The sequence below is a fragment of the Aphelocoma coerulescens genome, chromosome 4 (assembly GCF_041296385.1).
Source record: "Aphelocoma coerulescens isolate FSJ_1873_10779 chromosome 4, UR_Acoe_1.0, whole genome shotgun sequence".
Lineage (NCBI taxonomy): Eukaryota > Metazoa > Chordata > Aves > Passeriformes > Corvidae > Aphelocoma > Aphelocoma coerulescens.
This window is the reverse complement of record NC_091017.1, coordinates 66,085,540-66,101,038: the sequence shown is the minus strand read 5'-3', so window position 1 is coordinate 66,101,038 and position 15,499 is coordinate 66,085,540. Positions and strand designations below refer to the sequence as shown.

Here is a 15,499-nt window from a genome sequence, read left to right as displayed (position 1 = left end):
TATGCATTTAAGCTGCTAAAAAGCCTCAAAAAAGTGTAATTAGACTAATTCATGCTTCTTCTATGACAAAGACAACATCAAATTAATAAAGTTTGTCCCTGTAACCGCATACACCACAGTTTTGCAACAAATTCCAAACGTTTTTAAAGAAAGATTGAGAAGAGTCTAGAAAAGACAGCATGCCACTTCAAGATAAATTCTGAATCTTCTCTGGTGTACTTCGTTTTATATTGCTTTGAGTGTTTCCCCAGCATGGGGTTACCGGTAAGAGCTGTTTAACCCTGACTTTTCTCCTCAAGAAGCCACTTCCCAAATCTGATCATTGCTGCTTGCTCCTGTACCTTGTATTGCTTGATTACACTCTAAAACAGAATGACCAAATCTACTTGCAACATTCAAGAGATGGAGACATCAGGAATTTCACTTTTTTACTGTTTAGTCTACTTCCCCCCCCCACCCCCCCATCCCCCCCCCCCCCTTTTCTCTGAAGCACTTGCACAGTAATAGGATTTATTCACAAAGTGTTGCCCTGGTAAGTCTTAGGCTGCAAGCACAGCAAAGTTTTTAGGGTAACATACTATCCACTACGAAACAGCGTACCCATGTAGGTAGACAAGCTCCTGGGTGCATGACCTAGAAACACTTGAAGTGTATAAAATAGGGTTGCTGGAGTAAACAAAAATACTTCTGTTTTCCCATTGGTGTACCTATGGCAAACAGCTGTTCAGTCAGAGAAGCAGCCAGACCCGGCCAGCCACCTGGGCCAACTCAGGGAAAACAACAGCAGCTTGGCAAAGCCTTACACACCACACACAGGAAAAGGAGCTGGAAGCAGAAGCCTGAGGAAAGCATGGCAACAGGCAACTGTTTCAGCTTTACCTGTTCTGAATACATATACATACTGTGAAACATTTTCTTCCTCTCCTTTCCCGTATTGGCACACAGATGAAGGAGATAATGAAGCTCAACATATATTGAAAATAAGAACATCATGACTACTGCAAATGTATTCAGGAACTAAATCCTCTATAACTTAAGGAAAGATTAAAACCCACCTTCATTAAACAAAATGAAGCAATAGAATGGACAGTCTGACAGTTTACAAGGTTTAAAAGATGTTACCATGCAAAGGAAAACCTATGGAGCAGGACATTTCACACAGGAGGAGCTAGATGAGTTAGCTAGAGAGATATCTAAAGTTACACGGAATATCAGAATCAGGCCAGACAATATTCACCCAAGACAGTAAGTGTAAATTTTTACTCTCAGAACTGAAGCTGACAGTGCACTGGCCTTTGCTCTGTCAGGAAAAATGGGCTGGGTGATTCAATAGCAGAATCACAGGAACAGAGAGAAAGGAAACAGCTGAAGGGCAGTGTTTGAAGAAGTGACAGGTCTAAGATGGTTTGTCCTTATCTTATTATCTGTTTTTTCCTTCAGTCAGATATATGGAAAGCTCCACATGCTATACAACTAAAAATGGCCTGAATTAAATAATCATGTCGCCAGTAGCAATAATTCAGTGCCTGCATTACAGCAGACAATATCATTGCACACCTGTGGGCTGCACCAAGTTGTCATCTACAGATGCCATGGCTTCCTGAAGAATTAGGGACTCTGTCTTATAGAACACAAGATGCCAGCACGTGAAAATAAGCTCACAGCTCTCAGCAGTTGGGCTGGTGAGGAGAAGCAGGTCACCAGCACACAAAGTCATTGAGCTCTGCACTCTGATCACCAGCCCGCTTTACCATTGTAGAATTTCCTAAACCTCAGTGGAGACTTAGCAGATATGGTTTCTCATAGGTTGAGACCTATAAGAATCAGAATTTTGGATAAAAAGCATTGCTGGGATTTGTTGGATGGGAGGGAATTAGGACTGTGGAAAGCAAGTAAAATTACCAAGTCACTGCAGCACAAGACTGTTGTCACAACTGCAGATTTTCTCCTTCAAATAATCACTCTTGATAAGCACTGCATACTAAAAAAACACATTCTAAAATTGGTACCTTTGGAGACAACTATGATAAAATTCTATATATTCAGAATAAAAAAATTTGCCTGTATTTAGGTGTTACAATCTTTATTAGATTGGAATTTTTTGTTGCATTTTCTCTTTTATACCCTAATTTAAAAATTGGACATAGTCATATTTGTCTAGTTCATGTCAATATGGCAGGACACAGAAAAGAATTAAAGGCATTTCTGCAATACTTCAGTCAAAACATTTCCAGGAAAACCAGGAAATATTTAATATAATTATATTTTTAAAAGTATAATTTCATCTGGGTTAGCTGTATAATCTTGTTCTCCTAGGTTCAAATTTAAACCAAGAACTTTTCCTGAGAAAGGCTTACAGGGTGAGAAAGAGATTAAAGACCTTGTGTTGCTAGAGGAGGTGAAGTTTAACCTGAAACACAAAGATCGCAAGGGATGGGGGGAGGAGAAAGGAAGTGCACCGTAGTAAGTGGCGGAAATAAAAAAGAAACAGAAAGGTACTAAGGAATAAATAACAGTTGATCAAAAGAATAATGAGAATAAGTTGACAGAACTGGCATTAAAAGGTATTAGAAGGAAATGAGAGGATTGAGAACCCTCAGCACTTCCAGTAGAAAGCTTGGGAAAGCTGAAGGAGTAGAAAACAGCCCACCAGCCTCAAGCCAGTAACCCAGCCAGAGCTGACCACTGCTCCTCAGCACTGCACCTGGGGCTGCCCACATGCCTCCTGCTGCACCTTGACCAATCTTGACAAATAAAAGGTCACTAAAAAATCACTGCTTAACCTACTTGATACAAGAAGCAGTAAAGACTTTTGAATTGCCTCAAGTAATACTCATTGCTTCAGAGCTATTTTTATCACAATTCTGCATTTAAAGCGACACTTTTGAATTTGATAACAGTTGAAATCATCACTTAGGTTGTTAATAAATGCTTGTTAGCACTATGCCCCACAGCCAACATAAACGCTTTCCTTTTCTGTGGAGAGACTTCTACAGAAGCACTGATGGCAACAACCTCATATAATCCACATAAATGCATCAAGCTCCAATTTAAAATTTAAATTTTCTGCTCAAGCTACTTCAACCGGAAGTCTGCTCCTAACATCACCCTGATGAATTTCAGCATGCAATTATTCACACAATATTTATAAAAAGCTATTCTTGTAGCCATCCTGTCCTTGAGATTAAGCCACTCTGTTCCTTCTGCAGGTCTCTTTCTTGTGTTGACACGGTGCAGTCAGTTCCTCTCCCTTCCCTCTATTTACTTGACCACACAAACAACGGTGCCGTTACCTCCCCTAACAAGACAAGACCTCATCCATGCCAACAGCCCTTCTCATGCCCATTCCTGGTTCAAAGAGTCTCTTCCAGAAAGATGTCCAGCTCTATTTTTGTTCCTCCTTTCTTCAAATCCATCAATGCTTAGATACTATGGTTAACAACCTCTTAGACATTTGCTCAATTTACAAGTGATAGATACATGACAGAGCTTAGAAGAAAACTCATGAAACCATGACAGAAGACAAGTATTTGTCACTGGTATTATTTACAACAAATTTTGATACGAAACAAACAACTACAGAGCAACAAAATAAAAACTACCTCCCACTGAAGGAGTTTCAATGGGAACCCCACACAGCTAGGCAAGAAAATCCTGGCCTGAGTAAAACCAAGAGAAATTAAAGCAAAAAACCCACCCACATACCCAACTAGAATATTCAAGTTGCCTCCAATAAATTGGCTGGAAACATTGTGATTCACATCAGCCAAAATTTTTCTCCTTTTGCGTGCTCATGTTACCCATCTTGAAAATTACTAATTCTACAGATAAAGCATATTTCGTCTTACATAAATTAATGTTGATCTTTAATGGCATGATATTAATTAACTTCACACTAAAGCAGGTTGTAGAGGCAGAAACATTACCTCCATAATTTGGTAGCAGAAGTAATGGGGATGAAAGGAAAGCAAGAAAAGAAATAAAATCAGCAAGAACAAGCTGAAATCAAGGAATAAGAATTTGCGTCTCAGCAGTCATACACTCCTTTGTAACAGACTGACTTCCAAGGCAAGAGAAGGCACATCTGTAGAAGCCACACAATAAAAGCCATTTTTTTTCCTAAAATCTGTTGCTTTGAATGGGCAGGGGAGAAATTTATCCTTCAATAAAGGGTGAATTGAATCAAATCATTTGCCTTCAGGAGAGCTCAACAGAACAAGAAATCTGGTCAGACAAAAATAAAAGTGTCAGGGAGGACAGTATCATTACAAAGGAGTTGCATTTGGATGGACAAAGGACAAGCTCCTCTCACTTTTCAACTGTTTACTACTTTTTCTGGCTGTCAGAAGAGATTCTGAGTTCAAATTTCATTGTGAGAGGATTTCTGCAGACATTTCCTCCACACTGCCTTGAAGATTCATCTCTGAATGGAAAGTATCTGGTTGGATCAGATGACTACTGTGGTTCCTTCCAACCTTACCTGTGATGTGATTCTGTATTTCCATGTGCCAGCCTGAACAAAACTCGAGTTCATTTATTCAGGGTAATGATGACATCCAGTGGCCACCAAGTTAATCTCAGCCTATGACAGCAAGACAGCCTCTTATCTGAATAGATAATCTTTCCATAGAGCTGTTTGCTAACTCTGTGCTTCTATCACTTAGTCTAAAAGCAGGTCTGCATTACAAGGAACACTATAATCACTAAGCAAGAGTTTTCCTATTCAGGTTCTCATACTCTAACCAGGGCTTTTTCAGTTCTATTTCATATTGAAAAATTAGAAATAATTAATATAAAAACTCTTAAGCATTTCCATGGTGCTCAAAGAAACCAGAAGCTAGCAAAAACAGATGTACATCAAGAAAGGGGGAGAAGGGGACCTGCAAACGGACACACATAAGGCACTCAAGCTGGTGAAACTGCTGGGCATATCTGCCAAACTTAGCCACACTTTTTAGCACATATTGTTAGAAGACATGGAGGAAAATGATTTTTCAAAGGGCTTCAAAACAAAAAAAAGTCTCTGTTTTCCACTTTTGTAAATAATCCAGTCAAAACATGAAAATATGACAGAGCACGCTTGTGTTCTTTGACAGAAAAGGTTGGTTAAATACTTACTTGCCCAAATATTTCTGGCAGCCCCAAAACTTGACCAGTGAAAACACCAATGCAAATGAAAATTGCTGTGACCTGACCCAATGAACCACGGATTTCCTTAGGAGATATTTCACTCAAATACATGGGAAGGGCACTTAAGGAAATGCCTACAAAGGAAAAACAAAACCCATATATTAAGTCAATACATCTTTTCATTATTCCAGGTATGCAACAAATTTCTATTGAAAGGAGTCTGAGTGGTAATCTGCTCACAAGGGTGGCATAAAACCACACAAGGAACAGAATTACATCTATCCACAGATAACATGAATTATTTTCCCTCCATGTCTAATTACTCTCACACCATTTAATAACTATGGGATTGATTATCTGTTACAGATCTGCAGCGATGTGCGTAGGCTGGTTTTTGAAGTGGAGCACCAAAGGTTACTCAGAGATTAGAATCTCCAGGAGATTTTGCTCATCCCAAAGCAAGCAAAATCATGCTAGCACTGATAGTAGGGAAGGAAAAAAAACCCCAGTGCATCAGTCAGACAGAGCAGACATTGTCAGATGAAGTATTTTTACTGTAAACAGTATTAGCAGATGTTCCTCTCAATACAGGTTTACAGCTGCAATGAATTCTTCACAATAGGCATAAAACGAGCTGGAATGCTGCTTAAAGCCAGGAAAAAAAAAAAGCATGACCCTGGTCAGAACAATGACAATGTTTTCACAGCTCCAGAAGTTTGGTTGTTTGGTGATAATCTGAGATAAAAATTAGCAGAGACCCATCCTTCTAGCTGCAGGATTATTCTGGTGCTGCAGTGCCTCCATGGTTTACTTTCAAACCGCTAGGAGCAATTGATGAGGTACCAAACCTTCCTTAGTCCTGCAGGTATTAGCATGGGATCCAACAACTTCTAAACACACAGCAACAAGCACTGTTAAATTAGAACAGAATCCCCTAGCCAAGGGATTTTCATGGAATGGAAACAAATACTCTCTACCAGGGCTGGAATAGGAAAGGTGGGGGAACAACCAGCATTGCTAGCAGCAGCGAGCATCCATTCCAGTGTCTCCTCCAAACATCAGATCCTCCAGCCCTCAGTGTGCCATTTTGCCCCAGTGAAATCAGAGTGACTACAGCTAGTCCCTGGAATGCCTCTTTAATGCAAAGCAAGTTCTAACCGGGGAAGAGGAGAAAGTTTGTGCATGGCACAAGCACGTCAGACATGTGGAGTGGGACCAAAGCTTACCTGCATCAACACCCATGATAATGCGGCCCAGTATGAGCATTTCAAAGGACCCTGCCAGCAAGGACAGGGACATCAACAGCGCAGCTGCCACTGCAAACACATTATTGAGCAGCAATGTGCATTTCCTAAAAGGCAAAGATGGTTTAGGTAGAAACCAGCATCATGGTAGTTAAATCGAGTTATATTAGAAGCACACTAAGCTATTATTCTTAAATATCTATAAATAAAAAGTGCCTAACAAACTAAACTCTTAGATGTTGTGTAGAGTTCTGAGAAACAGCACTGTACCCAAGTGGATACAGTTTCAAACCTATACCACAATTTAGAAGAAAACATAACATAGATAACTAAAGAGCTGTATTTCAAAAGCACAGCAAGGAGCTGTCCTATGCATCCTAAAAACCCAAGTGCCAGGCCTGAGGCTCTGTACATGAATATAAATAAGCACACTCTGGATAGATGTCTGTATGGAGGAAATAAAGAGTATACCTCAAATAGCAATAAGCTGATATAACAACAGGCACTTTAATGCTACATACAGTTTTTGCCACTTAGAGAACTTCTCAACTGTGACGTTATCTATGTCATTGTAATTCATCCTTAAATCCTTGATATTAAAAACATACATTGAGGAAAATTATTTCTTACTTGTAGAGTTAGAAAAAATATTTAACCTCATTCAAGTAATAAAAATCAACCCTTTTCTAAAAATTGTTGGAATAAACCAAAGTACAGATTTATGTATTTCTTCCCCACTTTTAAAATTATTTCATTCTCTAACAGTTAAACATTTTTTTTTCAAATAAAATAAATATTCTTTATGGCAAATTATTACTTAGTTTAAATACAAACAAAATAACAAAAATATTTTTTAAAATTTTCAAACCATCTAAATTTCTCATTTGCCAACAGCTTAACTCCTTTCAGTTTTCATCTCTCAGAACTTTCTGCTCAAGTTTGAGGGACTCATTAATTTAAAAGAAGAGGAATGACCAGGAAGGCTGTCTACCTCTTTTCTTTCTAGAGCAGGTGACAAACCGACCCCCGGTTCTCATTCTTTTCAACATGCAAGTATCAACTGGAAATCTCACACCCATTGAATGTCACCCAACTTCTCACAACAGATGCATGCATTTTTGAAATGAAATATTTTTAATACTTGTGTTTTTAATTACTCCTTCTACTTTCTAGTGAGTTTTGAACACTGAATGAATAACATGGCTTGAAGATTGAAAAAGGAGATACAATTCATTTCAAGTCTATACAACATAGCTGTCAAGAGTGATGATTGTACTATCTGAAACAAATTTTTCAAATGGATATACACTCAGAGATGGCTGAAGTGATATAAATAATGTCAAAAATGGAAACAAAATGTTCATTCAGGCCAAACAAGTCTTATACATTCATCTGAAGATACTACTTTTTTCTCCCTTAATTTAAATAAAAACTACAAAATGCATACTTTCTTGAGAAAAGATTGGCCAGCAAACCCCTATACTATGCAGCTGAGAAGAGAAAAGCACAGCCTAACTAAGCATGATAAAAACAAAGGCTTTGGAAGGCCTAAACATGCTGTTTGGGATATTACTATATAAAGTGGTGTCTGTGGCAAGGTTTTGGAAGTGAAGAGGCTGCAAGGGTGGCTTCTGTGAGGAGATAGAGAGAGGGCATAACCAGGCCAGCGGAGGAGAGGGGGATCCAGACCTGAGCAGTGACATCCCCAGAGGGACTCTGGTCCACGGGGACCCACACTGGAGCACAGGAGGAGTGAGGAGCAAGGAATGGCACAGAGAAGTTGCTGCACACTGACTCCAACCCCTTGCACTGTCCTTTCTCTCACTGAAGGAACTGAGAGCAACCATTGGCTGTGGTACCAAGAGGAAGGAGAGGACCCTGTTGTGATGCTCAGAAATATGTCCCCAGCAGAGACCTAAACAATCCCTTGAGCATATTGTTTTGGGTGCTCAGGATAAACAACAGCAGACTCCCTTCATTAGAAGAGGAGAATTTAAATTGTGAAGTGTCAAAGTCACAGCTGAACATGGGAATTATGTTTATGTGGATGAAGGTTCCCTTTCAAAAAATTACTCTACATGTCTCTTGAAGAAAATAGGGCCTAGGAATCCAGTAATTTGGAATTTATGTTTTTACCCTTACAGCAATATGATTCAAAAGTGTTCTTTTAAAGTCATACATTATTTCTGACTAATGCTTTTAATCCCCCTTAGCTCATTTTTCTGTGTCAGTGTAAATGGAGCTCAGCTTCATCATACACACAGCCCTCCAACCTACACTTGAGCAATTTAACAGCAAAGTGTTTTATTGTTCTGCCAACATTTCACAATGTGCTCCTCAATTACCATAATGATGTGTCAGTCTGGGTTCCTAGACCAGACAAACACACTGCAGTGTGAACAGCAAACTCAATGACCACTCTTTGGTGAGCAGCCTTTATTCACACAGCCCCTTCCCATCTCTGCTCCAGCACCCATCCACTGTATCTATGACAGAGCTGTTTTCATGGCTTAATGGAAATAAACATCATAAACAGGGGCAGAGTCTGCAAGTGTAAAGGTTTGCCCTGGAAATCTGACCAGCTCCAATAAAAGTGGTGTGTCTATGACAGAGATCAGCCACCACTTTGACAAACCTGTTCACAAAGCTGTTCTACTCGTCACTGAAAATTCAAGCCTTCTGTGAACCCATTTTTATTTCACTTTATTTTAATAATGACTCAGAAATATTCTGGGAATTAGTCAGTCTGAGTCAGGCACAGTTTAATATTTCTAACAAATGTGTTAAAGCCAAATGTATGGTTTTTCAGAAGAAATTGAAAACATAAAAAAAAATAATAATGTGACAATGTAAAATATTTAAGAATTGAAGATCAAGTGCTGAAGTGACAAAATAAATTCGTGAAGAATGGGTAACATCTAGGAATACTGACTTACCATAAGCATGAAATGGAAGAACCTGAAAATACACTCTGGGAGATGAAAAATGAGATATGGACAAGTTGGGAGGATGAAAAATAGACCTAGGAAAGCACAATCTAATGAAAATAGTCAAAATGTGAAACAGAAAAGTAAGAACACTGGAGGTTTATTCTTATACTTAAGCCTCCATGATGATGTTCTCCTGTGATTTAACTGACCAAAAAATATCAAATAATATTGAATTTACAATTAAGGAAAATCTAAATGAGCAGTTAGTATGAATGCTACAACGATGGGGTTTTTTTCATGCCCTTCTAAATATAGATAAATTATAAATATCCTTAAAATTCTCTTTGAAAGACTCCATGGCACAAAAATTTACAGAAATACCTAGTTAGTACCTGCAGCAAAAATGTAAACACACATCAGCGTAAACATTCCTAAAATACTCATATTCTCTTTGGTCAAGACTTGATCAAATACTGCACTGTACAGAATGTGGATGGCATCCCCTGCTTCTTGAGGAAGACCATATGTGAATTTCATCCTAGTCCAGTTCTTCAAACTGTACTTTAAGTTGACACAAGGATGGAAAAAGGAGTATGTTTTTATTACCATATCACAACAAATGCTGTTAAGAAGAAAATGAGATACATCAACAGGTTTGTTTGTTTACAGGAAGGTATTCAGTAGACTCATGAAACAAGAATCTGCCAGTCCTTTGTGAAATCTTTTCTATTTTATGGTATTTTCCTTTGGCATCTCAACCCACTGCCCATTCAGAGCAAATGGTTTCTGTGACTCAAACGATTCACAATAAGTTTTCAGAATTTAAAGATTTATTTGTTTTTAAATAAAAGTAAAACTTTCTAGAGAGACTAAGTGAGAAACTACTTTAGAAAATGCAACTTTTCCAAAACTCTTACCTTCCAAAGAACTTCACAATTGGGGTAACAATAATGGCACCCACAAGGCCACCAATGGCAAAAATAGAAACAGTTATGGACCAGAGGAGCGTCAGTGTGCCTTCATCCACAGAGAAGCCATATCTCCTCTCCCAAGTTTCATTGTAAAACTTCTTGATATACTGAAAGAAAATACATAATAAAAATAAGTGTAAAAAAAAAAAAAATCACACTCTAAGAATACAACTCAGAGAAACAGAATTAAAGACCAAAAAAAAAACCCAGTAGCTTGCTTGCAGGAATCACCCTTGCTCTTCTCCCTCCTCCAAAAAATAGGGCTTCATTTATAGATACAACTTCAATAAAACTAACTGAATCAGTCCAAGCATATAAACATTTAACTACAAGGTGGTCACAAACAAGGTGGGGAAAAAAACCCCACAGGTAGATATGAATGTCTGGGATCAGGTCATTCTTTAGCCTTTAATCTGCCAAAGTTTACACTCTTCTGCTTTCCTCACATGAGCACAGTTGCAGGTTTTTGAAGGATGCCTACTAACAGCTTCCCTTCCCTGATGTTTAGTTACACCAAGTTCTTCATCTTTTTAAAGGGTAAAGATAGTTCCAGGACAGCATCTTAACATACTCTCTGTATTTCCTGCAGAGACATCACCTATTTACTTTCTATTTAGTCAAGCTTCTTTGTTTTTATGCTGCTCCCATTTCAAAACCAAGGAAATGCCACCGTGGTGCCTGATGCTCTGGTGAGGATACAGTACCAGGCAGTTGCAGTTACCACAGGAGAAGGGCACAACCCGCTTGGGAAAAGCTCTCAAGCTCTACAGTATCAAAAGTTTAATCTTGGCCTTTTTTTCCAGATTCTTCTCCAATTTCCTTCAGAATGTAATAGCTCCTAAATTATCCTGGGACAGTACTCAGCATTATAAGCCACTACATTTTCCCTGTTCAAAGTAGGAATTTCAAACTTTACCTAGTGTCTGGCCTTGGACACATGAAATACTCAATTTGAGGGCTTTTAGTTTGAATTATCACCTCTCCATCTGCAAAGTAACTAAGAAAGCCAAAGGTAGAATATACAATTTCCTGTCTTCCATCTATCAAGTTTCTAGTAAACTTCTTGTGCCCTGAATTAAAAGGAGAACAGGATTATTTCTCCCATCCTATCTTAAATGTTCCTAAACAGACAGGAAAAAAAAAAAAACTTAAAAAAAAACCAAACAAAAAACCCCAACAACTTTTAAAAAAAAGGAAGAAGAAAAGTCAGTTTGGTGCTTGAATGACTTAGATGTCTCACAGTAAGATTCCAAATGAATCTGCCATTAAACCAAATAGTAACATCTTAGTTTTTTAACACCAATACTCAGATTATATTTAGATTCAGACACCTTCTTGTCTATTTAAAATTAATTTCTGTCAGTAATGGATATTAAGAGAAAGCACTTTTGGAACACCATTAGCATTTCTTGTTAATGATAATGGCTAAAAATAGTATGTAAATTACTCTTCCCTTGTGTTATGACTAATTTCCTCAGCATAGCTTAGTTATTTACAAGGAGTCATCAAATAACTGCAAATATTCAAGAAAAGAAAGTACAAACTACAACGCTCACTAGTAACAGGTCGATGGATGTTCTGATGCGTACCAGCACCTCTCTCTGGATTCCCCTTGCCAGTAAATAGGAAGCTAATAAAACACAGACATTTTCAGCAGATGCACATGAAACAAAATAAACCTGGTAGAACAAATCCACTGGATTTGAATCCATTGAATTCTGTGGAAAGGCTCCTTTGGGATTTAGACCAGGTATCTCAATAACACTAAAGGCATAAACTTGTATACAAACATTTTAGCCCATAAAGACTACAAAAAAATGGTAGCTGACTGATATCAGTATATTATTTTCTCAACTGCCTGAGCTCGTTATGATAGTTGTGCTAGGGTGAGAAAGATAAGAGGAATATAAGGAAAATATATAGGTTTATATATATATTAATCTAATGGATACATTTTAAATACAAGGGAAATATTTTCCTTGTCTTACCCATAGTTACAGAGGTCATTCACACACAGTGACAGCTACTGAACCAGCTGTCACAGCAGGCTGTATGTTTGTGCCATAGGAACTCAGAGCTGCAGCCTCCTGCAGGAAGAGGGCAAGGGCTGCAATGCAGAAAGGAGCAGGGCCTTTGCTTCCCTCCCAGAGCACAAAGCACATCATTGTTCCACAGGCGTTGCCCACAATTGGTCCATTAAATGAACTGAAGAAATTCAGCTCAGAATAAGACAGCTTCAACTTGTATTCAATTAAATCTTTTGTCTTCTTACTGCCAAATGCTCCCATATGTTTTTAATAAATTCTGGTAACTCTTTGAACAAGCCCTTGGAGACTTGTAACTCTGGGTTTCTCGGAGAATAATACCTGTGATGGGCCATGCTCTTTCCCACAGAAGTACAGGGAACTGAGTGGGAAGCAATTTCAGCTCTGAACAGAGGATGTGCAGCTTATTTTCCCCTTGAAACAATCAGGAATTTAGACTAACTCTGCCTCACGAAATGACCTGAACTAAAGCTCACCAGTGAGAGCTATAGGAGAATCCCCCTGTGGTTTGATGAGCTGACACAATTTGTATCAAAAAGAAGGAAAATGGACACAAGAATTTACAACAAGGACACAAGTCTTAAATTAACTTCCCTCACTCGATCAGCTAAGTCATTCTACTGACATGCTTGTTCCAGGATCCTGGAAACATCCTGTGTTTTATTCAACAGTCATTATCATTTCCCACTACTTCTCAAAGGATCATACAGTCCTCTGAGTTTGGAGGACCTCTTCAGCATCAAGAGGAATTGTGCTGAAGTAAACAGGGGCAGAAGATTCCCAGCATCCCACAGAGAGAAGGACATCTGACAGTGTTGGCTGTAAGCTGCATGTCACCACAAGCAGTTATTCATCCTACCAAGTTTGTAAGTGAAACTCAGCTTACAACTTGTAGGAATTTCTGCACTCCCAGTACAACCTCTTACAAGGCTGCTGTTATCTACAGCTACAAGATGCTCTGCTTTGGCATTTCCCAGTCATCTCACATCAGTATTCCCAAAGGGTCACGTTGCAGCAGACTGATTTAGTAACATACAGGAGAAAACAGATGGGGCAAAGGTTCCTTTTCTTGTGCTGCAAGAAGCACAGCTTTGGTAATGTTCACTGCTCCCCACCATGGCCATGACCTCAGCCTATGCTCTTCCCTTCAACCTAGTCACTGGGACCAGCTCCAGGGACAGGAAAGTGGTCTGTTGTAGGCAAATGGATGACACACACTAGTCCTGGAGCTGGAGAGAGGGCCAGAGGACAGAGTGGCATTTTATTCTTGAGCTACACAACTTCCTTGCCAGTTGGATTACTCCTTAGCCCTAGCTAATATATGGCTTAACATGAATAAGAAAGACACAAAGTTCTCAATCAAACACTGAAACACCAAGGGACACTTCATGCATACTTGTAATGGTATGGCCAAAGCCATTCACATAGTGCCCAGTTTCAGTCCAAAAGCCACACTAAAGATTTCAAGCAAAACCAGACAATCCTGGAAGTATTATTAAGCACAACACCTGGAATTTAGCATCTGTCACTGGACTGCATTTTCAACCTACCCACGCACACTCTGATCACCACTGTAATCTATCACATGGCTCAAAGAGAACTGTCTGAGTGTTGCCAAGGAGCACATCTTATCATCCTTTCTTCCCCTTACTCCTGCAGAAAGTGACAGGAGAGCTCTCACTACCAGGACAGTCCGTTTTTAAAACAGTACTTAAAAGTTTAGAAATCAGCTTATTCTCACTGCTCTGTTGAGAGCCCCAAGGCAGTGCAGGAAGGATTTTCACCATCAGACCCATCGATACCATTACACACAAAATTACAGATTCTTGCTGATTTTTTTCCAAGCCATGTTTATCCTCTGATGACTGCAAGGTGAAGTGATGCCTGGACATATCATACTACATTAACATCCAATTTATCCAAGCTTGAATTATCAGTATATAAAACACCAGGAACTTGGAGAAAACTCCCAGAAGTTATGAAGCAAGTAATTAAAAATTTCTATTGGTTGAGTCTCTTCCTAGTCCTTTGGGTCAACAGTTTATCAAATAAAATTCACATATGAAACATAAATTTAAAAAAAAATTTAAATATTGCATCCATCTTTAACACAAAAAACCTGCCTAGGTGGCAATCTAGCCTACAAAAATTTCATGAAAGAAGGAGCTAGCTTTGAAAAAGAACTATTTTGAAATGGAATTTCCACAGTTAATTCCAAATATTTACTAGCTACTTTTCAAAATAGTGTTGCTTGCAACTCCACTGAATTGCTTACTGCTGTCCTTGACTGAATTGAGGGTCTCTAGACAGCCAGTGTAAAACCAAAATGTTCATATTTCCATTTGTAATAACTGATATTTTAATGAAATCCCCACAAATTTTTTATACTGATTTCACAGTGCTCTGTTCATCAAATCTATCCCACATGTTTCAGGCAATAGATGGTCAACCCAGAAGTTCAGAGTTCAGAACCAAACAAGGCATCGCAACAAAACACAGAAGAAGAGGCCCATTATTTAGGAGGAAACCAGAAGCATTAGTTATAATATCACTACAGTGGGAATGAAATGTTGGGCAACCATCTAGAACTGAATGACATGAACAGAAGTTGCTACATGTGCACGCAGCTACCGAATACTCACCAGTCGGATATTAAAAATACTTTATCACATAAAAGTGTGCAAGAAGATTTGGGATTAACCTGGGCCTGGGAGACTGAGAAGCAAACCACATGCACCCTTTCACCTCAACAGCAGCTTTTAGCTCTCTGACAGCTACTGAATTTATGTGAAAACCTAATGGGGAGCAGAAAGGAGGTTATGGGCAAAAGAAAGTTAGTATATGAGATTTAATCCCCTTCTGCTATGTAATCAGGAGGACTATTAAGGCAGGATGCTGAGGAGCACAATAGTTGGACACGGCTGCCCTCTGCTGATATTAAATTCCACTTTAGCCAGTCACTTACCCCGGCAGGAGCGTTCACCACCGACAGATTGTAACCGTAGAGAAAAGACGACCCAAAAGCACCAGTTAAAGAGGCTACAATAAGACTCCCAGACCAATTCTGAAAAACAAAGAAAAGATGCAGCCGTTGTTAGTACACTCAAAATTAATGTACCTCAGCTTTTAAACACTCCTTAGCTATCTTCCATAGCTTCTGCAGGCAGATGTCCTTGCTG

General features: G+C 38.9%; 1 protein-coding gene across 2 annotated transcripts in view; it reads right to left on the bottom strand.

Moving 5' to 3' along the window:
• The window catches only part of SLC2A9 (solute carrier family 2 member 9), an 89,102-nt gene that overhangs the window by 63,992 nt on the left and 9,611 nt on the right, over positions 1-15,499 (bottom strand). For both annotated transcript variants that reach the window (XM_069014448.1, XM_069014447.1), the window contains 4 exons: positions 15,286-15,384; positions 10,222-10,382; positions 6,357-6,481; positions 5,119-5,264 (listed from right to left, as the gene is read on the bottom strand). In XM_069014448.1, the coding sequence (XP_068870549.1) occupies positions 5,119-5,264; positions 6,357-6,481; positions 10,222-10,382; positions 15,286-15,384 (531 nt within the window). The remainder of the gene's footprint in view (positions 1-5,118; positions 5,265-6,356; positions 6,482-10,221; positions 10,383-15,285; positions 15,385-15,499) is intronic.